General features: G+C 44.0%; 1 protein-coding gene and 1 long non-coding RNA gene across 2 annotated transcripts in view; one reads left to right on the top strand and one right to left on the bottom strand.

The window, feature by feature from the left end:
- Positions 1-6212, bottom strand: part of LOC148006878 (uncharacterized) — a 62964-nt gene extending 56752 nt beyond the window's left edge. Inside the window, exon 1 of the long non-coding RNA XR_015644786.1 lies at positions 6113-6212. This is a non-coding gene — a long non-coding RNA (uncharacterized LOC148006878). The remainder of the gene's footprint in view (positions 1-6112) is intronic.
- A 14472-nt stretch (positions 6213-20684) lies between these two features.
- Ccn2 (cellular communication network factor 2) lies at positions 20685-23801 on the top strand. The gene is made up of 5 exons (NM_022266.2): positions 20685-20968; positions 21056-21278; positions 21464-21715; positions 21846-22057; positions 22437-23801. The coding sequence occupies exons 1-5, from the start codon at positions 20909-20911 to the stop codon at positions 22731-22733; spliced, it is 1044 nt and encodes a 347-aa protein (NP_071602.1). The 5' UTR covers positions 20685-20908; the 3' UTR covers positions 22734-23801.
- The last annotated feature ends 2308 nt before the right edge of the window (positions 23802-26109 follow it).

Here is a 26109-nt window from a genome sequence, read left to right as displayed (position 1 = left end):
ATGATTACTAAGGCCATGCTAATCTACATATGTATATGGAGCCATGGATCCTCCATGTATACTCTTTGGCTGATGGTTTAGAACCTGAGAATTCTGGATGGTCCGGTCCACCAACCTATCTCAAAATTTTTAACCCAGAATTGTTCCTGTTTAAAGAAATGAAGGGACAAAAGAATGGAGCAGAGACTGAAGAAAAGGCCATCTAGAGACCGCCCCACCTAGGAATCCATCCCATCTGCAGACACCAAACCCCCACACTATTGCTGATGTCAAGAAGCACTTGCTGCCAGGAGCCTGGTATGGCTGTCCCTGAGAGGCTCTGCCAGCACCTGACTAATACAGATGCAGATACACACAGCCAAGCAACCACTGGACTGAAGCAGTTAGTGCCTCCTTCTGAAAGCCTTCAGTCCCTTTATGAGCAGCGCTGAGCAACCTGGGAGCCAGGTTCAACCAAGTTATCCAAGAGTCTCCTATGAATTGTCTACATATCACTTCCTGACTGCTTTGGCTAATTATCTTACCTGGTTTCCACAGACAGTGGTTCCTTGTGATGTCAGAATCATTCTGCCAAAAATGTGAACTATGCCTTTAATTCCAGGACTTGGGGGGTTGGGGGGAGCAACAGACCTCTTTTGAGTTCAAGGTCAACCTAATCTCCATAGAGAGTTCTACTTCAGCAAGGGCTGCGCAGTGAAACCCTGTCTCAAATAACAAAAAAGCTCAAGATGTTGTAGAGATGTTACCTATGGCCATGGTTCTCAACCTTCCTAACATCTCGAGTTTACCCCAGAGCTTACTTTCTATACCTAAGACCCAGACACAGAGAATGGTGCCGCCCATGGTGGGCTATGTCTTCCTGCCCAATCAAATAATAGATAATCCCCGACAGGCACATCCATAGCAGGCACAAACCTGCTCTAGACAAGTCTTCACTTAGACTTTCTTCCCTAGTGATTCTAGACCGTTTCAGTTTAATATTTAAAACTAACCATTCCACATTTGTAAGTAGGTCTGCCATATTTCTAACTTTTCCTTCAGACCCCCACGAGGCTATAACCATGGCGTGTTCTTTCATCCCTAAACATCAGGGTGGGCCTCCAGTTAATGTATAAGAATTCCACGAAATTTCAATTTCAATTTAAATCTATACAAAGATTTGTGATGGCTGGCAAAAAAGTCACCATGCTTCAAATTACAAACATACTGGACTTTTAAAATCTGATTTCTGCTTAATTTTCCAGCATTGGAAAAGCTCGTGGACTTTTAAGACAGCAGGAGGGCAGGAAAGCGAGCGTCAGCCAATCGAAAAGCAGAAAGGAGAAAAAGAAAAGTGCAGTGAGCAGAGATCTGCCCCTGAGCCAAACAGCTTTGAAATGAAAACCAGAACTAGAGCAGACAAGGAACTAAAACATGGACCATCAGTGCTTTAAACGTCTGCACTGTTTCCTTCAGGAAGAGAACTTGATCCAGGCTGTTCTTTTCTCCAGAATCCTGTTCTCGGTTCTCTCTTCAGAAATCACCAAGTTTAGGCAAAGATAGATTTTAAGAAAAACATATTTCCCATTGCATTTAAAGTTAAACAAACAAACAAACAAGCTCGACACCATGCAGATTCCCTTGAAAACACAAATGTTTCGAACCAATGCAGGAATTTAAATGGTCTGTGCCTGTTTGTCGGGGTATCAAGTATCTAGAAAGATGTGACTCACCATGAGAAGTAGGGGCCTTCTTTCCAGAGAACTGTGGATTTCTAGGTCATTTGGTATACCATGTGCCTATGGTGCGTGATACTTTTCTTTTTCATTCTGCTTCTGCATTTTTTTGACCTGTCTTATAGATCAAAACCTCTGTATTCTGGTGAACACAACTACATGTTCAAGATGTCCGAGATCTTTAATGTTAATCTAGCTCAATTCTAGAATATTTATTTGATCGTTTCCATGCTCTGTCCCTTATTCACTCTGTCTTTTTATGCTAGTCATAGACATGATTGAGCCTTTATCTAAAAACCGTAATATCTAGGTCATCTGTGGGTTTATTGTCTCTTTCAATCCAGGATTCTAGTCATTTCTTCCTGTTTTATATCATAAGAAAGTTGTAAATTTAACACTAAATAATATGGATAGAAAGTTATGAGGCAATGAATAATATCTTCTTCAAAGAAATGGGGGTTGTTTTCTTCTGACAGTCAGAAAATAAGTACTTGTGACAACTTCAATTGCCACTTCCCTAGGACGTGGTCCCTATACCTAGAACTTGCAAACATGGTCTGCACTGCCAGCCCGAGGTTACGGACCAGTGCTCTCCCCCTCCACAGTACTGAAAGTCCTATGCCCTTCCCCAACACCACACGGCTGCAAAAACCTCAGATCAGCCTTTCGACGATCCAGATAACATTCTGTGTCTGTGCTGGATTTCTTGAGGTTTCTTGACCTAAGAAATCTGCCTACGTGCATAGCCTCATGCTAATAAAAGTGAGGAGGTGTGGGTGAAAGCTAGAGTGTCAAAGGCTAGAGTGCAGTGCCTTATTAGGACAGACACAGGATGCAATCGGAAGACGAGAACTGCAACACGCATTGCTCAGCAACTGCTTCATCCACTTTCCGTCTGGATCTCTGTCTTTGCACAAGGCACGTCCTTCCTAGGAAGCCAGTTTCCTCACACAGGCAAGAAGAGCAGAATCCCCACTTCAGAGCCCTAGCTACAACTCTGGGGTGGCGAGTACGAGAATATACCCACACGAACATAATTCCACCTCTAACAACAAAAATATCAGGAAGCAACAATCACTGGGTTACAAACCAGCACTCTCAAGCCTGGCTTTTAAACATCCCACTAGGGATCCGAACCCGGGTCCTCATGCTCGGGCAGCCAGCACTTTACCCTTGAGCCCAGCCCTGTTCCTTTCTTTCACACCTTGCTCCACACCCCATCCACTCGTCTTCCTTCTACCACCCGAAACCCAAGTTCACAGTGTTACTTTCAAAATCAGAGAGAAAGCTCTTGACGACATGCTGTTAAATACTTTTAAGTTCTTTTGTGAGACGTGCAAGTTCAACTTTGTGTTTTCTTAATTATTATTTTAAAATAAGATCTAAACATCAGCGTACAAATCAAATGAGTGCACAGCAAAAGGGAAAAGAGACATCAACACCAGTGAATTTCCAGTTTGCTTTGCTCTCAGTTTGGTGTCCCCCATGTCCTTGGGTGTTTGTTTTGTGTCCACTGAACAGGGACTCTGTTTTGTTTAACCCTTTTGTCTTCTGGTTCGATTCTTGGTTCTCTCACTTCTTTGGTGACAGCAACCAAAGGACCTTCCAACACTGCATAGTTACAAGGTTCGCTCTTATAATACGCTCAACGAAGGAATTCCTCTGATTTTGTGTCTGTGTAAACACATCAGAAAAAAAGACAAGCTACTGAAGCCTGGACTGTGTGGTGCATTACAAACAGGAAGGGAGACAGTGTCTTGAAAACAAGGTGGAGAAGGAGAGCCAGCCCTAGAAAATTGTCCTCTGACAGCCATATGGACACCTTGGTTTTCATGCACAGCCCCAACTGCTGCTGCTGGTGATGATGATGATGATGATGATGATGATGATGATGACGACGACGACGACGACAACGATGACGATGACGACGACGACGACAACAACATGATGGTGACGATGATGGTGATGATAGTGATGATGATGATGGTAATGATAGTGATGATGGTGATGGTGGTGGTGATGATGATGATGACACATTCTTTTTTTTTTTTAATTATAAAAGCAAGCTACTTACCTAAATAATTCTACTAGCACTAAGAGCAGTGTGGCTGTCTTTACTTACATATAACTTGTATTATCGTTATCTGGGGTGAGAGAAACTAGATCTGATGTAGGTGGCTTTAATCTAAAGTAAGTCACAGTTCCATGTGTTAGAGGAAAGAGGTTTTATATCCAAGATAAATTCAGTGTATGCCAATTCATACTACCATTCAGAGCACATGGTGGGGATGTGGAGAAATTCCAGACAGCCCCCAGCTGTGCCTAAGGGGTTCCGGGAACTAAAAATACCGCATGATATCTCCTAAACCAAGCCCCACTGCTCTGAGTCACTAGTCTGTCTCCTATCTCAGCTTTACATTCAACCCTCTTTCAAACAGCATTCCAGGGCTGAGCTGACGACATTGCTGCTGGGCTGAGATGACATCACTGCTGCTGTCCCACTAGGACGTGTCAGTTGCCTCCCCTTGTTTCACAATTACTATGCTATGTAACCTTATATGTGTGTTTGGTGTATTCTGAAAAGTTTTGGAGGAGACTGAAAATTCATAACCAAATAAGTAAGACATTGCTATATCTTCCACTCTACTTGTTATGAACAACACACGGAGGCCTCTGTGTGTGTGTGTGTGTGTGTGTGTGTGTGTGTGTGTGTGTGTGTGTGGTGTGTCTGTTTCTGTGCATACATTTCTCTGTGTGCATGTGTGTGTCTGTATGTTTCTGTGTATGTATGTATGTGCATGTATATGTATTGCCTGCCTCTGTGTGTGTTGTATGTGTGTAATACATGCATGTTAATGTGTGGATGCATGCTGCCTGTGTACATGCAAAGACCAGAACAAAACAAACACCCCATGTCTTCTGTAGCCTGCTTTAAACTGTAAGACACAGTCTCTCACTATACTGAAAGCCTATCCTTTGGACAGATCAGGTCATGCAGTCATGCCTGGGTGTAGGGGACCTGATCTCAGATCCTTCTTCTCACAGAGCAAGTCTCTTACTCACTGAACCAGTCCTTTAGACCTGTGTTTTCAAAACAACTTATTTTTTTTAACAAATTCGTATTTATCTCAATTTCAAACATTGGGATGTATTACTTAATTTGTTCTGAGAAATCAGAAAATGCTTTGTCAGCTGAGTAAATCATCAGCTTGCTATTATTTTAAACTCTCAATGAGCACTGTGCCCTCATTAACATGAAGGTTTTAATTTGATTTTTAAGCTTAGGTCTCTACTGTATAAATAATAAGGTAAGAACTTCTATGGGTTTGAAGAAAGGGACGTGTACATTATTAACTGGTAATTTCTTCCAAGTAAACTAAAACATCCAAAAACGTGATTTTGGTATATAATCAAAAAAAAAAACACACAATCTACTATGACAACAATTGTTCCCGAGCTTAGGCTTTCTGTTTTATACTCTTCTGACACTGTAATTTACTATAAATGACAATAAATCTCTTGTGACAAGGTGCTATATCTTGTTGTTTGCTTGACGAACTGTGTGCTCCTTCACACACTGGTTTATCAGAAACACTAAGTAGGTATTTAAATTTTCAGAAAAAAAAATTGTGCTTTGTTCATCTTGACATACATATGCCCTGACAAATGCAAAGAGATCACCATGTTGTCACCACTTTATACAAAGTGTCATGGTGTCTGGGAAACTGATGGATTGGGTGTATGTAGAGGTCTAGAAAGATCCCCAGTGTCCATGCTCACCTGTTGTGGGATGTTTGCTCCACACCCCCGACCCTGTGTCTGTGAAAGGGAAGTAGAGCCTTGTGAAGTTGGGTGAAAGGCTCACACTGAACCTTTGCAGCCACTCCTGCGTGGGTCACCTAAGAGTGTCGGCCACTGCAAGCAGAATAGCTCTAAAGTTCTGAGTTAAGAAAGGTTTCCAATTGGGGAACTTCTGAATTTAGAATATTTCCCTTTCTCTTTTTATGTGCACAGCAGACATGTTGCCTCCCAGCAATCTTGGAGAGCATCATTAATAACCTTGTGCATGAACTGCTCTTGTGGTATGGAATTTTGCACTTGTTCCTACCATGCCAGTGTTTCAAGATTTCAGGTTTGACAGTACGCTGAACTTGTAATTTTTCAGATCAGAGATGCTCAGCCTGCATCTTCAGACAAAAGAAAACTCCTGTAGGTTGCAGGGAGGCCAATGTTTTGGACATACCCATCTTCCTCCAGAAGCAGTGGTCAAAGGGAAACATGAGTGTCTATCCTACACGGGGACGCCAGCCACCAGGGCTGCTGGAAAAGTTGTGGGATGTCTGGAAAGACTGGTGGTCAGAAGGCTCTCAGGAGGCTATGCACTGAGACTCACCCACCTTGTATACTGTGAAGCGAGTGGTTTCACGTTTGCGCTGAGTGATCTCCAAGGTCCCTGCGGTCCGCTGTCTTCAGACACAGTGCACATTGCAACGGGTCCTGCAAAACAAAACACTCAATAGGAAGCAAAGATCTGCCATTGAAAATAAGTACTCATGCAGTAGAAGCAGCTTAAAATGCTAACGTGCACTCTGACTGAGATTTTTCAGGGTGTTTTTACATTTTCAGTTTTTACTTTCTTTAGCATCACCTCTTGTCTCCAAGCTGTTAGAATTTCTGGTGATTTTTTCCCCCCACTTAATTTTCTGAGCACACTGCCTATTGTCCTATTCAAAGCCAACTGCCTGACAGCATCATTATTGACAGTGCATTGGCTCTAGCGATGCCCAGAACACGCTCATCAAGTGACATCAATACTCACAGAGGTTCTTCTAGGGCTAGCGGGGAGCAGCTCAGTTCTGCCCTTGTTGGGTTCCCAGTAGTGAGGTGTAAAGGCCAATGCCATTTGGCTATAGAAAAGCTGTGAGAAGATCAGTCTGAAAGCCACAGAAAGAAGTGCCTGGGAGCTGAAGAATGGATGAGGGTGACCAGCAAAACCAGCAGCATAGATGGGAGGGAGGTTTCAGTAGAAATCGCCATGAGGTGGATGGTCTTCACATTAGGGCACTAGTGGATGCACTTTTTTTTGAGAGAAAGAATGAACAGAGGAATCTGTGGGACACTGAGGACTTGATGAATTATGCTTTGCTCTTCTAGACAGACCATCATATCATTCTAGACATATCATCTGGCAAATACAGTCACCTCAGTACATTCTCATCACGTTAGAAAAGGTACCAGAGAGTACACACACACACACACACACACACACACACACACACACACACACACACAGATATGCATACATAAGACGGTTGTAGAACACAAAATATCCTACCTAAATGAATTAGAAATGAAAGCAATAGATTGGACATATGAATAGAAGGTACAATAAAAGCAGGATTTGATTTCTAGCCCCAGCTATCCCAAGTCCTTCTTCATCCTTCCCAAGAGTTTCCATCGCTAAGGTCTGGAAGGCCTGCTCTGCTTTCCATCGCTAAGGTCTGGAAGGCCTGCTCTGCTTTCCATCGCTAAGGTCTGGAAGGCCTGCTCTGCTTTCCATCCCTAAGGTCTGGAAGGCCTGCTCTGCTTTCCATCCCTAAGGTCTGGAAGGCCTGCTCTGCTTTCCATCGCTAAGGTCTGGAAGGCCTGCTCTACTTTCCATTCTTAAGGTCTGGAAGGCCTGCTCTGCTTTCCATTCTTAAGGTCTGGAAGGCCTGCTCTGCTTTCCATTCTTAAGGTCTGGAATGCTTTCTGTGCTTCCCTCTTTCTCTTCTGGTAGCATCCATGAGGGAACCCAGGCCAGCCAATTGTATGTTGGTCACTTCCCCTTCCTCTCTCACCAGGTACCACACGCTTACAACCCCCACACTCACAGACCATTTAGCAGGGGGCTCGTAGGCCCTGGGCACATAGCCGCATCATAATCCACGCATGGGAACACTCATGACCATGTTCAGGCTCATGACCCATTCTACCACCCTGGTGCTTCATAGCTTTCAGCATTCTATGTCTCCCAACTCGTACAACTGTGAATGTCACTGGTTTATTCTCAGAACACATTCCTGTCATCTGCAAACACATCAGAGTCCTCTTGGAAGTGAGGACCAGGTTACCTGATCAGATTCCACCATTTCTTTACACGACCTTAGAAATAAACTGCACGGAACATTGTGAATTATCTTTATTATTCAGAGGTACACAAGAATAAGTTTTTAGCTTTCCATTTGGTGCTTTGGAATGGGATTAGCAATCTGAGGAGAATTTCCCACTGAAACATTCTTACACCTAAAGTTTGACGACTAATTTTTAAAAGTCCCATCAGCCCTGTCAGGCAGTCGGCAGCTTTCCTTAAACATGCACTAGTGATATTATCCACTTTAGACCTACTCACTTTAGTAAGTGGTGGCTTGAGTTATGTAAGCGCTGTATTCTCTAGTGTTCGGGGAAGCACAAACATACCAGGTATGAACACGAAGTCCCCCAGGTGATTTATTTAATGCAACCAATAAACACGAAATACTTACCTCCAGACTGATATGCAGTATGGTAAGGCACTATAGTTCCTAAGATATTTAAGTATGTGTTCTTAGCTAAATATAGAATATTTGTAGAATAATGTAAGGTTCAAGGTGGTTCCCAAACTTTATATAAGGAATGCAATGAGTGGTAGATTTGTTTATACCCAATGCTAGGTGAGAAGTTATTCATAACTTCTCAGAAATCAGCTTCCAAGAAATACCTTAAATTATTTTTAAAAACTTTTTCAAAGGGCAATGATTTCCCAGGAAGCTCCCCTGTGGTCTTTCATATTTTGAAACTGAAGAAATTTCTCTACCTGTGATCCCCTCCAAATCTTCAGAATTTTCCAAAAGGTTTTGACTTATAACCCATCTTCTATATATCCCACTCTGTTTAAAAAAAAATAAAAGGCTGTGAGGTCATGTTTTATCCTAATGCTGTATAGGAATTTTTTAAATGCTACAAGTATTATATCAGAATATCATAAAATATCGATGTGCATGTAAATAGTACACATTGGTAAATTCTGGATCTGACAGAATGGTTTGTAATGCAAAATTAGACAACAGTTTTTACAAATGAAAGAATATGGGAAAACAAACATACACAGAAACACACACTGACGCATGCACACACAGACATGGACACAGGCACACACACACACACACACACACACACACACACAGTGGAGAACTGTCTAGCTACTAAGAGCAACTAGATTCTGTCATTTGGAAGAAAATGGACAATAAAGATGATCATATTAAGCTAAATAAACCAGACTCATACAAATAATGTGATATTTCTCTCACATGTAAAATCTAGACGACTCATGGTGACTGCTTAGAAAGAGGAAGGGACTACTAAGAAAGAAAGAAGCAGTAATATTTTTTGGTTTTTGGTGCTGGGGCTTGATCCTGGGATTTTTATGCATGCTAGATGTCTTAGTTACTTTATTGTTGTGATAAGATACCATGAGTAAGGTAACCTACAAAAGAGTTTGTAGGGACCTTGTGGCTTCAGAGAGTGAATCCATGACCATTACCACAGGGAGCAAGGCACCAGGCAAGTAGGAATGGTGCTGGGGCAATAGCTGACCCCTTACATCCTGATACAACAATAATAAGACAGAGAGATGAGAGAAAAACTGGGAATGGTATAGGGCTTTAACGCGTCTGTTCCAGCAAGACCACATCCCATAATCCTTCTCAAACAGTTCCACCAAACTGGGAACCAAGCATTTAAGTCTATTAGCCTATGGGGGTCATTCTCATCCAAACTACCATATAGTATTCTCATCCATCCCCAGCCAATGGAGAAGCATTAAAAATGATAAGGTAAAAGTCTATTACACATACAGTCACACCATCATAATGAAGCCCATAAGTCTGTAAAATGAGCAAGGATTAGTAAAAATAACTAAAAGTATATGTGTGTGTTATGTGTGTAGATAGATAAATAGGCAGATCTATGCAAGACATTCTTTCTGCACTGCTAAGAACGCAGATGAACTAAAGAGTAGAGTTTCTGTTCAATCCAGAGAGCAGAGAACCATCAACAATACAGCAGTTGAAGAATACAGCTAAGGATGAAAGATTATGAGCTACCGATATCAAAGATCAGCAGAAGGAAATGAGTAAGCAAAGGAACCAAAGGAAAGGTCAGAGATGGTGAAAGCTGGATTCAAATACCATCACAATAAGATCAAGTCATCACAGATCTGAAAGGACTATGAAGGGGTTGGCCATGGAGAGGTGGTTTGGTGGCAATTTGCAGTATGACAATGTAAACACAATTATTCAAGGATAGTAAATATAAGGTCTCTCTGAGTACGTGTGTGTGTGTGTGTGCATGCGCATGCACGCGCCATTGTGGTGTACAGATTTTAACAGTATCTAAATCAGTGTTTCTTAACCTGTGAGTTTTTTTTTGGGGGGGGGGAGGGTCTCATGTCAGATATTTACATTACTATTCATAACATTAGCAAAATTACAGTTATGAAGGAGCCACAAGAATAATTTTATGGTTGAGTGTCACCACAATGTGAGGAACTGTATTGAAGGGTCGCAGCATTGGGAAGGTTGAAACCCACTTGTCTAAGGAATGTGAAGACGAAAGAGAAGACAGTTTTGTTGGAGGCGTTCTCTTTTACGTGAGAGGGTATTCCTATGTCCATGGGTCAAGAAACCGTGTCTAACTGAGAGAGATGATTTAAGAAGCAGAAGAAAGAGGGAACAAGAATCATTTCACAGGAGACGGGAGGCTGTCAGATCCAAAGTACAAGACGTCTGCTTGAACTCTGTCCGCATCAACAGAAAATTCTCCAAAGCATTCAGTATGGTAATTACTAGATATATATGTGGCCACTGGACGTTCATAGAGTAACGGAGAGAGGGAACTTTTCATTTTGACTCCTTAATGTGTATTTATTTATTCAGCAAGAGGCTTCCGGGAGAAGTCCTGCCCTGGAAGAATTGGGATGTAGATCTGCCTGCCCTTGCCCCTTCCCCCACCCCTGCTTCTCCCACTGCCTCTGCCCCTCCCCTGCCTCTCCCCTATCCCTCCTCTGCCCCTCCCACTGCCTCTGTTCCTCCCACTGCCCCCCCATACCCCTGCCCCTCCCACTGCCTCTCCACCTGCCCCAACACCTACCCCTGCCCCTACAGTGCTATGTTTAAACAGGTATGCCACTATGGCCAGCTGAGTGAACTGTTCCCACCTCCTGGTCTCATACAGGAGGGAACACTAAAACATGAGGATGGCTTGAAAAACAAAATCTTGGGAGGCTAAATGCCAAAGTGGATAATAATAGATTGCTAATGAAAACTATTGAGGCTTAGAGAAGGTACAAAAACCGTGCGCTCAAGAGAAAAGGAAGAAGGGAGAGATCAAAGTCTCAATTGAGTGCAAGAACAGACCGAAAGGGTAAATGAGCAGGGCCAGTGGGAGAGCATGGGCAACGTACACTAAGGGGAATCGAGCAGTTCTGACTGGATTAGCGGGAGCTGGCAACAGGAACCTAGAAGTGAATTTAAATGGCTGGCTGTTCTTGTGGTTACCTGGCAAGGGAAGACAGTGGGTGGCTGAAGTCTGGATGTGAGAAATTGAACCAGCAAGAGAGATTGATCTGATACTGCTGTGCTTACAGACGCTGGGAAATCTCCAGATACTCTAGCTTCTTGCTGGAGACATGGTGACAGCTTGAAGGCCTGAAATCCAGAAAGCCACGGTGCAACTCCCAGATTGCACATGAAGGCTTGCAAGTCTGGAGTCCGAGGCAAAAGAGATCCAAATTCTCCCTCCAGCTCTGGCAGAGGAAGGCTAAACTCAGCTTCCCAGCCAGCCTTCTAATCCCCAGCCACTTATAGGATTCCCAACAATGTTGGGGTGAGCCTACTGTTTTATTCAATCCTGTAGCCCACATGCTAATCTTTTATGGAGATTCTCTCACAGACATGCCCAAAATAATTTGTTATCAGATGCTTGGTCAGCCCATGCCCACAATTCACTGGCAGGTGCTGCTAAGGGTGAACCTTCAGCAAGTCAGGAAAACCATAATACTACAAGTGTCCTGCAAACAGAAGACGCACAGGGGAAATCACGTGAGGAAAGGGGGCTTTAGAATATGGCTTCTTCAGACCCCAAAGAACGAGGCAGCGGGGAACAGAGCAACAGTGACCTGGGTTCCTGTAGGACTTTGGAGAGAAGCAGAGAGGCTGGAAGATGGCTGGGTGATGGTCATTTCCCACACGGAGGGGCTCCAGGTGCTGTAATCAAACTGGCTACCCTTTAAGATCTTCTGTCCCTAACAAGTTTATGCTTCACTTCCTTCAAAAAAGCAAAGGAAGTGATCACAGATAGTTTTGCAACAATTAGCATAAAATTATGTTGAATTAAATATTAATTTAGACCGGTGGCGGGAATTAGACCATGGCTTTTGTAACTAAGGCAATCGCAATATGCAAAGGCTGTTGCAGGCTTCATTTGCGCAGTCCTTTCAGTTTGGGAATTGCCCTCTATGGCTTCTGGGTTTCCTCAGGTTAAATGACTGTAGGTACAGGATGTCATCCATTGTGAAGGTGTGACTACATCACCATTGCATTCTAACCTCGCTCACCCTTGAGTTATACAGATGAACACTTTCCCTTCTTCTCCTTTGGAACTCATGATTGTAGTGCAAAACTTAGAAATGTATTTTCTTTTTCAAAAACACACATTCACATAAACACATATAGCACACATGCATTCACATTATACACGCATACACACACATGCACCCACATATGAACGCATACATGTTGCACACAGATATCCTCTATATACTGTATCTATTACTGTCACAAAATTACTAGATTTAAGAAGGAACAATGACCTTACTTGTTATATTTTACCATAAATATCCTTCTTTGTAGAACTAACAAAAACTGTTTAAGTATTTTATATATAAAACCGTATCCTTTGCTTCTTTCGAGAACTTATGTTCCCCCTGTGGCAAATTGATGCCAGAAAAGAGAGAAGGAGGAGGAGGAGGACAAGAAAGATGTAGAGGAGACAGAGTGGGAGAAAGAGAAGAGGGGGAAGAAGAAGAGGTGGAGAAGGGGAGGAAGAAGGGGAGGAGTAGGAGGAGTTAGGCAAAGCAGAAAAGACCTAAGGAGACTCAGGGGCTTGCTTCACATCATACATGTAAGCTGGCTTAGCCATACACATACAATCACACCTACATACACGCAAACACCAATGTTCACACATACACATAGACACACAAAACTCAGTTTCTCCTGAAGCAATGGGAAAGAGAAATACAAATTAAGTTCTCATTTTAGATCAATTCTTTTATTGTCTCAACTGACAGAATACTTGAAATAGTAAGAGAACGTTGGCCTTGCTAATTTATATTGGCAGCTAACTCTACAAACTGATTCAAGCTACAGAGTGAAGTTTTTTTTTTAAGTTAAAAATTTCTTGCTAGACTTTGAAACTAGAATTGTTTTTAGACTCTTGCTTAAGTAAATATATAAATATAAAGTCAACTTTGTTTTGCCTGACTTTATTCTAAACATCTCCTTTTTAAAGGTAAACACCAACGCTTATTTCTTTTAATGATGTTTTACCTCACCTCTTTTATTTCTCTAGGCCAATTATGGTTGAACAGGAACAGTGTGGAAGAGCGAAGCCATCATATGTTCCTGTACCAACACTGCTGCTAACACTGAGGAAACCCAAGCAGAAGGGTCCCCAGTGCCAGGGAAGGCTGCTAGGGGATGCGCCAATTCTCTCTCTCTCTCTCTCATTCTCTCTCTCACTCTTTCTTGCTCTCTCTCTTTCTCATTCTCTCTCTCACTTTCTTGTTCTCTCTCTTTCTCTCTCTCATTCTCTCTCTCACTTTCTTGCTCTCTCTCTTTCGCTCTCATTCTCTCTCACTCTTGCTCTCTCTCTTTCTCATTCTCTCTCTCTCTCTCTCTCTCTCTCTCTCTCTCTCACACACACACACACACACACACACAGAAAGGGAGGGAGAGGGAGAGATAAAGAGAAGGAGAGGGAGGGAGGGAGAGAACCTAAGATTTCCCTTCACCCTTACTACTTACTGTGGACCAAAAAAAAAAAAAAAAAAAAAGAAATAAAGAAAGAAAGAAAATGGCTTCCAGATACCATTTCTGCTCAACTTAAGACCTTTTTCCTTTCTTGGAAAGTTGGCTGTAATGCATGAGAAAAATAAGGGTTTGGAGCTCTGGAGTCCACTTGAGATTAAGACCAGGTTTCAGCGAGTAAAATGAGAACATATGAGAGACAGATGCTTGTACCACCATCCTGTGGTCCCCCTTCTGACAGCTACTTTAGAAACCGGCCAGGAAAAATCTACTTGCTGGTATGGGAGTGGCATGCCTGGAAAGTGGTCAAAGCCAGAATGGGATCGTTTGGCAGTGGCAGTACCCAGCCCTACTGCAGAGTAAGAGTTCTTCAAAGTCTATCTGAAGCTGGACAGAAGCTTGCTTGTCCACCTAGTGGGTTGGAAACAAACCAACGGAGACTGAGGGATCGGCTACATATGGTAAGAGCAGGGCAAAATGGCATCCAGAAAAACCAACACAGACATGTTAAAAGGTGATGAAATCTGTTCCAGAGATCCATTTGGGCAAAATTAGCAGTTATCGTATACATGGAAGAAACATCTTCGTGGTAGAATATGTTCAGACATTAGTACGTCCACCATTAGACGAAACTTAATGCTGCAGTTGTTAACTTTCTCACACGGGCATGAGTCACTGAGCAAATTCCCTTGTTATGAGCCTGTCATTCCTAGACGACACTCTCAACCTTGCCACACACAGTTACCACAGAGATGATTCCATTAACAACATGAACCGAGACATGGTTCAGGCCAATCACTCCACACCCAGAGGGGAGAGGGCAGAAGCTTCGAGTCAACTATGCATTCAAGGTACCTAGTTCAAGGAAAGTGCATTTTCAATGGAGATGAGTTCATAAAGTACACCTGGTAGTAACCATCACATCCAGGGGCAGGTCTACTGAGGGCCACTGATGAGAAGGCCAGGTTTACCGTGGACATCACCTTGGCGTGGATAGCCTGCCACCCTCTTCCATATTTATTCATAAAGGCAGCTTATCAGTGAATGGTTATTTAAGAGCCTTTGAAGATGTCTATGGTTGGTCCCATTCTCAGCCTCAACAACAGAGCACAGTCTTGGACCTGGACTTTTCCAACGTGGGATAAAGCTGATGTCACAGCAGAGCACTCCCTGATGTGAGTGTCTGGGATCCCAACCACCCTCTTAATTCATTTTTCCTGGTTGAGCTGCCCTGGTTCATCTGTAGGTAAGAAGCAACAGATCTGTCTACAAAGCAAAATCACGCAACTTAGCCGGTCACGATGGAAATAAATACATCTTTAAGTCCAGATTTCTCTTCTGATGTAGGCCAGTAATCGTTATCTTTCTACTTCACGTGTATCGGGCACACCGATGTAACAGTATCAGGCCAGCATGCCTGAGGTGTTTCACAGGCCTCTCTGGATGTGTGTGTCAAAAGTTTAAGAGAATCTGAGGTAACTATCTAAAGGACAGACGCTGTATACAGAAGGAGACGAGAAGCAATTCTGGAAGCAAAGACAGGGTACTGTTTTTAGAAAAGTCAAATTCAACTTCACACATTGCCGTGCCGCCTCTAGCTACAATCGTGTCCTGTGAACATCCTTGCACCTCGATTCCCATCCCTATAAAACTGAAGAGAATAATATACCTCCTAGGGTTATAATGAAGCTGAAGTACGTAGAAGTATGTATAATGCATGCAGCATATATAGAATTATGTATAATGTATGTAAAGCATGTAGAAGTATGTATAATGAAGCTACTATATGTAGAGAGCAGGTGTTGGACGTCCCTAAACCCTAGCACTTCTGGAGCCAAGAGCCAGAGGAGGAATAGTTCAAGGCCAGCCTGAGCTATGTAGCCAGCTTGGGCTACGAAACTAAACTAAACTAACAGTGTAGGTAAAGGGCTTTGTAAGTTTGTGATCTCTGTTCCATGCACCTAGAGCTTTAAGGGGTATTCTGAATTGTTCAAATAACATCTGAATGATGTGTTTGAGTAACGAGTGGAACAAGGTACAAGGCACCCCTTCACTTTCTTAGCATCTGATATACCTGTTTAAGCAGAGTGCTATTTTCTTTACATATGGTAATAGCTTTGATCTGGGTGATAAGATACCTTCTCTAAAAGCCTGATTTAGTGTGCTCAGCTTTTAGCATGTGACTCCCCACAGACATTCACACAAAGGGAATGAATGGTCTCCTGGGCTGGTAAATGGTAAACATCAGGTATAAAACACATACTTAAACGAAGGACCCCTGGCATTGCAAGTCCAGGGCTCAGACTGCAGGCACATTTCCAGGGGTGAACTGATGGGGCTCTGTCTAAATTTATCCCACACCCCACCAAAATTCTGGGGTATGTTCATGCAATACTTATCTGCGGTCTTCTTGGAATAAATACTTTGCAATTTGCTCTTCCTAAATCTATTGATTAGTCCTTCCAAAGCACACATTTTAATAATTAAGTATCCCCCTTCTAGACTTGTATAACATCACTTTTCATATTGCACTTAGTTCAATTGGAAAAGAGGGTCAAATTCTCCCTCGTTCTCAACACGTTTGATTTTTTTTCCGCCACCTGTTAGAGAAAGCTGGGTCCTAGCAACGCTTCTGCTCTCTGGCGCCACCTGCTGTTAGCACAGGCCTAGAGTCACAACAGGCTTGTCAGTCAGCTGAGAGAACAAGTCCAGATAAACGCAGAGAGAGAAGGCGTGGGGAGTACCTCATTTAAGACACAAAGTACCCTCCCTTTCCTCTTCGACCCCCAGACTACAAGTTCAAGCAAGGAAATGAGCAGGCAAATGTAAAACAAACCATACAGAGCCATTGCCCTCTGCCCAACACCTTTGCATCTGAAAATATCCTAAGAAAATTAGAGAATTCATTATAAAAGAAGAAAAAGCAGGAAAGCACTGAATGTAATTTCCATAGCAAACATCCATGCTTCCTCCCCACTTCTAATTCCCTGTGAGAGGGCACTCTCCTTAAACTCCATCTGAAGCAAATAGGTCCAAGAAACCAAGCCAGGGTCTCGGAGGGTTTTAGAAAAATATTTATTACTATTTTTCAAAAAGACTCTGGCTTCTGGCATACTCCCCCTGTCCCGGTTTTTAGGGGGTTATTCATTTACATGACTGACCCTAGGAAATGCCAGAGTCACTGGGAAGCCCATTCCCTAAGGATCCTAGGACAAATCAGCCAGTTTCTAGTTGCCCTTATACGGCTAGGGACAGACATCCTATAAGGCTGACAGCCCAGTGTATGCATTGCGTATGGGTTTTGGCTTTGAGTCACAGTCCACCAGTTTGTTTCCCTGGGACTTTTGACTTCCTCTTTGAGGGCTGGCACTGACTTCCTGCTTGCTCTTATAAGAAAACGGCTACAACTGAAAATTGAAAATTTGCAAGATTCCTTCCTTAAGTACACAAACACTCTCTAAGTCTGGCCTCTTGGCTATAGTTCTGCTGGATTCTCCCTCTGTCTTATAGCTGGTCAAGTAACCTTTTTAGAGGTGGCAGAAAACATTGTACAAGACTCAAGCAAAAGACCTGCATGCAGGGTGTCCCATCTCGCCCACGCATACCTCAAGTGGCCACCTTAATGAATTCCTCGTCTACTGGGCAGGTTGGTTGGGGTAAAAATGTTCTCTTGAAGTCACTTACTAACTAAGCCTCTGCTTAGAAGTCAAAACAACACCTTTCTTCTGCATATAATTTCAAGGATATGTCTCTCCCATTTCTGGCCTGCTGTCAATCAAAAAGGTTGGGATAGGGCAGAGTTGGGTGACATTGTAAGTAGCTGCTACCTTCGTTTCACAGCCCAGGTGCATGCAAACATTTGCTGAGTCACTTATAAGGGTGTAAGAATTCAGGTGTCATGGCATGAACCGAGGCTGGTGTGTCAGTCTCTCCTTCTGGATTTCCTGGAATCGTCTGCATCATAATAAAAATCATACGTTCCAGTCTGTGAATGTCTTGGATGTCCTCTGTCACACACCGCCCCTCCTAACTCCTCCCCCTTCTCCTTCTGCCCCCTCTTGTCTGTGTGATGTGTTCAGAGGTCGCCTTCTGTCTTCACCCCCCTGACTGTTTTCGTCATAAAGCTCCCAACCCCAGTTCACATGTACAGCATAATCTGAGATTTTCATATGGGCTGTACATTCCAATACGCTAGTTCCCCTTAGTTAATATCAAAGCCATGCATTTGGAACTAATTGTGGGGTTACTGAGAAACTCGAGGTGTGAATTTTGTAGTCAAACCTAATATTATAATGCTGACATGTTTTTAACAGCAGTGTAGGATGATAATATATTTTAAATGGAAGGTGAGAAGGGGGAAAGCAAAGGAAGAAAGGCAGAGGCGATGGAAGGAGAAAGAGAGGTGAAAATTAAAGTCAAAACGTAAAGCATCTGCTTCCTGAGACGTTTAAGACAGTTAATCCTCACCGAGATCAACAAAATGGCAACTTCTTATCTTTGTTTTATAAATCGGAGCTTGGAGTCCAGCTCCTCTTGGTAACTTCCCTCAACTTTGTGAATGGCCGTTCTAAAAACACTGCCCAAGTTATTCAATTATTAAAAAAGCCCAGCCACTTACCCCTGTGACTGAGCCTGCACCCTGCATGCAGAAAGCCATTGGTGGCTCTCAGGTGTTCTTGTGGTTTCAAAGACTGCTCCAACTCTCCTGACTCCCCTCATTGCATCTCGAGCTAGAGAGCTCACCTCAGAGCCCACATCCCACCTCAGATGAGGCTCACCCTAACCCATCCCTTCCCTTCCTCACCCATCCCACCTTTCTGACCATTGCTGGTAGATATAATTGGGAGTTTAGGACTTGAAAGATTTCCCTGTGGCTTCCCACATAGTTTGGACTTTAAAAAAAAAAAATCATCAAAGAGGACAGCAAAAGCGTGAGGCCAAGTTGCCTATAATACACATGTAGCTATTCACATAACTTGGAATGTTCTTTCTTTAAATAGGAACTCTCAGACCTCTTCTCTTTGAGGAAATGTTTGGAAAGAACATTGAATAACAATGTTGGAAATCCTTCCTGCACTCCAGAGACTGCTCACACTTCCAGCCACTCGCACCGTTCACTGTTGACATGTGACTGCACTGTACAGCCTGTGGCTGGCTTAACAAGGTAATTGTGTGCAGATGATGCGGTCAGCTACTTGAAGTGGTTAGCTCCCTTCCCCCACCGCCCCTCCGTTAATTGTCCATGGATGGACTGAAAAAGTTGTAAAACTGGCCAATTTAAATGGACCCTTTTCATGTTATAAGTCTGCAGTATGCTGTTCCCCCAAACTAGTCTTCGCAGATATACTCACCTTTAACTTATACTCAGAAGCACCAACTATGAGAGGAAGCCACTCTTGGGTGTAACCAGAAGTAAATGATGTAGTATTAGGGGAAGCATGGGATGGCCTAGAATCTCTCTACCTACAATGGGAATTGGACACACACACACACACACACACACACACACACACACACACACACGGGGGGGGGGAGGGAGAGAGAGAGAGAGAGAGAGAGAGAGAGAGAGAGAGAGAGAGAGAGAATAAATAGTACAGGTTCTAAATGAATGCATAGTACATGAAACGAGTCCTTACAGAAACTAAGTAGCAATGTTAAGAAAGAGAGACAAGATTAGGTACACTGTTTACATTTAACATCAAAGGCACCGACTAAGCCTGTTCTTTCCTTGACTTAACCACCCTCCACTAGCCTGCAAGCCATTTGAGTAGCAAGAGGGCTTCATCACTTGTAGACACTTGGAGAAGTCAGTAAAAATGCTTAGCTTATAGCTGGGTTACAGCTAGACACAACCGTTTACCGCTTTGCTGTCATGTAAACAAGTGCTTTACTTCAAAACAGAACAAACTCCAACAGCATCGTTAGATTATGGGTTTTAGGATAAGTAAAAAAAAAAGCCTGAACCTCTGTACAGCCATGTTTAAAATATCTCAACTGAACCCCCACTGGCCTCCTTCCTTCTGCTTCTTTCTTCTCCCACCCTATGTTCCCTGACACTTACCTACCGAACACAGCTATTTGGTCTGAACCCATAAACTTATTTTCCTAAAAACTCCATGCCCAGTCATTGTCCTTCCCTCTCTGGACCTTGAAGACAAGTCCTTACATAAAGAGGGCTGAAAAATCTCCCTAGGAACATGCATCTTTATAGTCCTGGCTTTCATATCTTTTAGCCACCAAAAAACGGTTATCTCCAGTGACCAAAAATCAAACGCCTGTATTTCAGATACAGAATTTGCACATAGGCATTTTGGGCGGGGAGGGGGTATTTCAAATGACTATAAGCACCTTTCTCCTCTCAGTAGAACATCCAAGAGACTACAGTCCCATGAAGGAAAAAAAATCTAAAACAGTGAAAAAGAAGTATTTTTGAATTTCTAGGGGCCCGTGGTATCTGCCTCTTCAGCTACTTGAGTCTTGAGAAATTTTTATATCAGTAGCCAGAACTGGTAAAGCGATTTTTAAGAAGGGAAGATTCGAGAAATAATCCTTGTTCATGTATTTCTAAGTTATATTTCATCAGGAAGGGTGCGAAGAGGATACAGAGAAAGTTTTACTTCTTGGTGTTGTGCTGGAAACACAACGCCTTTTTTTTTCTTCCTGGCCAGCTAAAGTGTGCCAGCTTTTTCAGACGGAGGAATGTGGAGTGTCAAGGGGTCAGGATCAATCCGGTGTGAGTTGATGAGGCAGGAAGGTGGGGAGGAATGCGAGGAATGTCCCTGTTTGTGTAGGACTCCATTCAGTTCTTTGGCGAGCCGGCCGCCCGGAGCGTATAAAAGCCAGCGCCACCCGCCCAGTCTCACACAGCTCTTCTCTCCAAGAAGACTCAGCCAGACCCACTCCAGCTCCGACCCTAGGAGACCGACCTCCTCCAGACGGCAGCAGCCCCAGCCCAGTGGACAACCCCAGGAGCCACCACCTGGAGCGTCCGGACACCAACCTCCGCCCCGAGACCGAGTCCAGGCTCCGGCCGCGCCCCTCGTCGCCTCTGCACCCCGCTGTGCGTCCTCCTGCCGCGCCCCGACCATGCTCGCCTCCGTCGCGGGTCCCGTTAGCCTCGCCTTGGTGCTCCTCCTCTGCACCCGGGTAAGCTCCAGGACTGACGGACAGGACGGAGGGAGGGCAAAGTGAGCTGCGATCTCAGACTGACCGCCCTCCCCTTCCTCTCCGCAGCCTGCCACCGGCCAGGACTGCAGCGCGCAGTGTCAGTGCGCAGCTGAAGCGGCGCCGCGCTGCCCCGCCGGCGTGAGCCTGGTGCTGGACGGCTGCGGCTGCTGCCGCGTCTGCGCCAAGCAGCTGGGAGAACTGTGCACGGAGCGTGATCCCTGCGACCCACACAAGGGTCTCTTCTGCGACTTCGGCTCCCCCGCCAACCGCAAGATTGGCGTGTGCACTGGTAAGACCCGCAGCCTCTATTCCAGCCCTCTAGGAAAAAAAAAAAAGCCCTTGTCTGCAGCAGCTTCCAACCGGCCCCCTGCAGTCCTGACCCTAGCTCACCACCTTGACATGTACAGTGATACAGCTATTCTGATCCCTGGGACCCCTGTCTGACCTCTACATCTTTGTCTTCCTTTCCTGCAGCCAAAGATGGTGCACCCTGTGTCTTCGGTGGGTCCGTGTACCGCAGCGGCGAGTCCTTCCAAAGCAGTTGCAAATACCAGTGCACTTGCCTGGATGGGGCCGTGGGCTGTGTGCCCCTGTGCAGCATGGACGTGCGCCTGCCCAGCCCTGACTGCCCCTTCCCGAGAAGGGTCAAGCTGCCCGGGAAATGCTGTGAGGAGTGGGTGTGTGATGAGCCCAAGGACCGCACAGTGGTTGGCCCTGCCCTAGCTGGTGAGTCGTCTTCATCTGTGTTACTGTTATTCCTTCTTCCCAACTTCAGGGCCAATGCCCAAGTACACCATGTTAAGGGGAAATTGTCCTATCCGGATGTTTTACCTTGTGTTTGTGTGTTCTCTCACAGCCTACCGACTGGAAGACACATTTGGCCCTGACCCAACTATGATGCGAGCCAACTGCCTGGTCCAGACCACAGAGTGGAGCGCCTGTTCTAAGACCTGTGGGATGGGCATCTCCACCCGGGTTACCAATGACAATACCTTCTGCAGGCTGGAGAAGCAGAGTCGTCTCTGCATGGTCAGGCCCTGTGAAGCTGACCTAGAGGAAAACATTAAGGTAAATAAATACTCTGCCCCCAGACACTCATTTTCACAGAATGACAGGAAAGAGAACCAGAGCTGGCTGTCTCGCCGCCCTTCTTATTATAGGCCTGTTGTCTCCAGAAATATCTAACCATGGAGCTGTCTGGCTAGAATGAGAGATGCTGTAACAGCAGCTGCCAGTTTTCCACTACAAAATTCCCCGGGGTGTTAGTTAATACGAGACACTCCAAACGAAGCCATGGCTATTTTTGGAAAACTGGCGAATGAAACTCCCAGTCTCTCTCCCCTCAGAATATAAACACAAGTCAGATGACATAGGGCTAGTCTACAGAGGGTTGAGGAAGGCCACTCCCGTTGTAGTAATTGCGGTGTCTCTTCTCGTCTTCCCTTAGAAGGGCAAAAAGTGCATCCGGACGCCTAAAATTGCCAAGCCTGTCAAGTTTGAGCTTTCTGGCTGCACCAGTGTGAAGACCTACCGGGCTAAGTTCTGTGGGGTGTGCACGGACGGCCGCTGCTGCACACCGCACAGAACCACCACACTGCCGGTGGAGTTCAAGTGCCCCGATGGCGAGATCATGAAAAAGAACATGATGTTCATCAAGACCTGTGCCTGCCATTACAACTGTCCCGGGGACAATGACATCTTTGAGTCCTTGTACTACAGGAAGATGTATGGAGACATGGCGTAAAGCCAGGGAGTAAGGGACACGAACTCATTTAGACTATAACTTGAACTGAGTTACATCTCATTTTCTTCTGTAAAAAAACAAAAAGGATTACAGTAGCACATTAATTTAAATCTGGGTTCCTAACTGCTGTGGGAGAAAACACCCCACCGAAGTGAGAACCGTGTGTCATTGTCATGCAAATAGCCTGTCAATCTCAGACACTGGTTTCGAGACAGTTTAGACTTGACAGTTGTTCACTAGCGCACAGTGACAGAACGCACACTAAGGTGAGCCTCCTGGAAGAGTGGAGATGCCAGGAGAAAGACAGGTACTAGCTGAGGTCATTTTAAAAGCAGCGATATGCCTACTTTTTGGAGTGTGACAGGGGAGGGACATTATAGCTTGCTTGCAGACAGACCTGCTCTAGCAAGAGCTGGGTGTGTGTCCTCCACTCGGTGAGGCTGAAGCCAGCTATTCTTTCAGTAAGAACAGCAGTTTCAGCGCTGACATTCTGATTCCAGTGACACTGGTCGGGAGTCAGAACCTTGTCTATTAGACTGGACAGCTTGTGGCAAGTGAATTTGCCGGTAACAAGCCAGATTTTTATGGATCTTGTAAATATTGTGGATAAATATATATATTTGTACAGTTATCTAAGTTAATTTAAAGACGTTTGTGCCTATTGTTCTTGTTTTAAGTGCTTTTGGAATTTTTAAACTGATAGCCTCAAACTCCAAACACCATCGATAGGACATAAAGCTTGTCTGTGATTCAAAACAAAGGAGATACTGCAGTGGAAACTGTAACCTGAGTGACTGTCTGTCAGAACATATGGTACGTAGACGGTAAAGCAATGGATCAGAAGTCAGATTTCTAGTAGGAAATGTAAAATCACTGTTGGCGAACAAATGGCCTTTATTAAGAAATGGCTTGCTCAGGGTAACTGGTCAGATTTCCACGAGGAAGTGTTTGCTGCTTCTTTGACTATGACTGGTTTGGGAGGCAGTTTATTTGTTGAGAGTGTGACCAAAAGTTACATGTTTGCACCTTTCTAGTTGAAAATAAAGTATATATATTTTTTATATGAAAGGCTTGGCTGCTCATTCTTGTAAACTTTCCTTGGGTTTCCCTGGGTGTAAGCAGGAAGTTTATATTTATCTTAAGGTAATTCACTAAGATGTTTACAAACAACTTTGATGTGCATGAGTCACATGAAATCAATAGAATTTTGCATAAGCATCCCTTACACCGGACCAAGTAGACATGAGCATCAATTATCTACATGGTGCTTAAGGAATGCTGGAATTTCAGCTCTGTGTAGCCGACTCCAGTTTCCACCAACCCCACCCCCACCCCACCCCCAGCACACTTCACTCTGTCCCTTTTGCATTGGAACATCTGGACATTAAAACTAATTTAAAGTCTTTCACATCACCGATTAATCAGTGCCTTACATGGAGAGCATGTTAAAATATTAGCCTGTGTGTTTGACCGACTATAGCTCTGGTTCTAAACGTGAAGACCTCACTGTTAAATGGGAAGCGTAGGCTAGCATATACGTTAAAATGAAATCAGATAATAAGTTTTCTTGCACAAATTTCATTTTTCTATTGCTATGACAATTCATGGCAAGTGTAAAAGATAGGATAAGTCAGTTTAAGGTTAATTGAAAATAGTTTCTTCAGACTGGGGATTTAGCTCAGTGGTAGAGCGCTTACCTAGGAAGCGCAAGGCCCTGGGTTCGGTCCCCAGCTCCGAAAAAAAAGAACCAAAAAAAAAAAAAAAAAGAAAGAAAATAGTTTCTATTTGAATACTATTCCACACTATTGTCCCACATTACCAAAACAGCTTATGGGTGACAATGTTAAATTCTTCAAGCACTCTGCTATAAAAATGATATAAGACGTACCTGGCTGTTCCTGGCCTGTGAAACAAAAGGAATCGCAAGCACTCCAGAGGTATTTTCTTTTCCTAGATGAAAACAGCTGTGGAGTCCAGGAAAAAAAAAAAAAAAAAAAAAAAAAACAACCTCACCGCAGACAGACAAGCCGGTCCTGGGATGATTAGCAACCTTGTAGCCACTCAGAGAGACAAAAATACACCTGAAAGCGGAGACAGTCTACAAACAGCATCCATACCACAAACCGAATGAAAAACTTCCCATGAGAAAAGTATTTCTAGTCACAACACTGGGTTTTAGGAGGCAACCTCACAGGTACATGGCAACAGTGGCGGCAGCAGTCACTACCCCAAATAAACAAACACACCCAAGTATGCACAAACAATACACACTGATTCCCATTTCTTTTCTGTCAGGGGATGCCCAGCCACAGCGATAAAGAGCCACAGAGAAAGCAGAACTCCTGAAAGGACTCAAAGAATTGAGGGTGGAAAGGAAGCTGTAGGGAGGAGGGGATTTGAGATGTTTCCAAATCTGCATAGTGAAACAGTAAGTAAGTTGCATAACTAAACTCCCTTGAGCAGTATGTAGCAAAATTAGGAGACAAGACACCCTTGACCCCGAGATAGTAATGAAGACAAATTGCCACCCCAAGGCCCGAGTTGTGTCAGCAGGCGTGGGAAAAGGGAAAAGAAGGGACCAAGTGATGTTTTGAGAAACGAGAGAGGTCCCAGGGAACTGCAGCCGATTTGAGAACAGTTGAGGATTCGGGTAGGAGTTTATACCACTTCCATACAACTTACATTCAGGGCTGCTGGCTGAGACAAGATACGAACAAACAAACAAAAATGGAATCAAAATTGACCCAGTCAGGGCAAGAGACATTGAGGAAGAAGACTGAGATAAAAATAATTGAACCTAGTGACATGGGCCTGTACTCCCAGGGACTTAGGAGACTGAGAATCTTGGGTGCTTTCTTGTCTCGCTGCTGGACCAAACTGTTTGACAAAAGCATCTTAAGGAAGGTAGGAAGGACGGGTTGGTTGTGGCTCAGTTGAAGGACACAGTTTGTCATGGGGTGGGGGATGGGTAGTCAAGGTGGTAGGAGCTTAGAGTAACTGATCGAGAGATGAACTCTAGAGTGGTCAGCTCGAACATTTTTGTTTATTCATTCTGGGACCAGACCATGCATGTCCCATGCAACGGTACTGCCCACAACCGAGGTGGATAGTCTCATCTCGTTTAACCCAATCTAGAAAACCTCTCTCAAACATACCCAGAGGTCCGCTGTTCCACTTTCCTGGCTGTTGTTCTAATGAAATGTTGACCACGAGCAAGTTGAATAGACAAAGTTTATTTCAGCTTACAGAATATGGCCCTACCATCAAGGGAAGCTGAGGTACAGGAATCAAGTTGACAAACGATGGACTTGTGGTGGCTGATATTGATAATCAACTTTACTTGCGTTCCTGGGTTTGTCCATCTATCTTTCCTACA

The sequence above is a fragment of the Rattus norvegicus genome, chromosome 1, assembly GCF_021556685.1.
Source record: "Rattus norvegicus strain SHRSP/BbbUtx chromosome 1, alternate assembly SHRSP_T2T, whole genome shotgun sequence".
NCBI classification, from domain to species: Eukaryota; Metazoa; Chordata; class Mammalia; order Rodentia; family Muridae; genus Rattus; species Rattus norvegicus.
The sequence above is the reverse complement of the archived record's forward strand: the minus strand, read 5'-3'. Positions and strand labels throughout refer to the sequence as shown.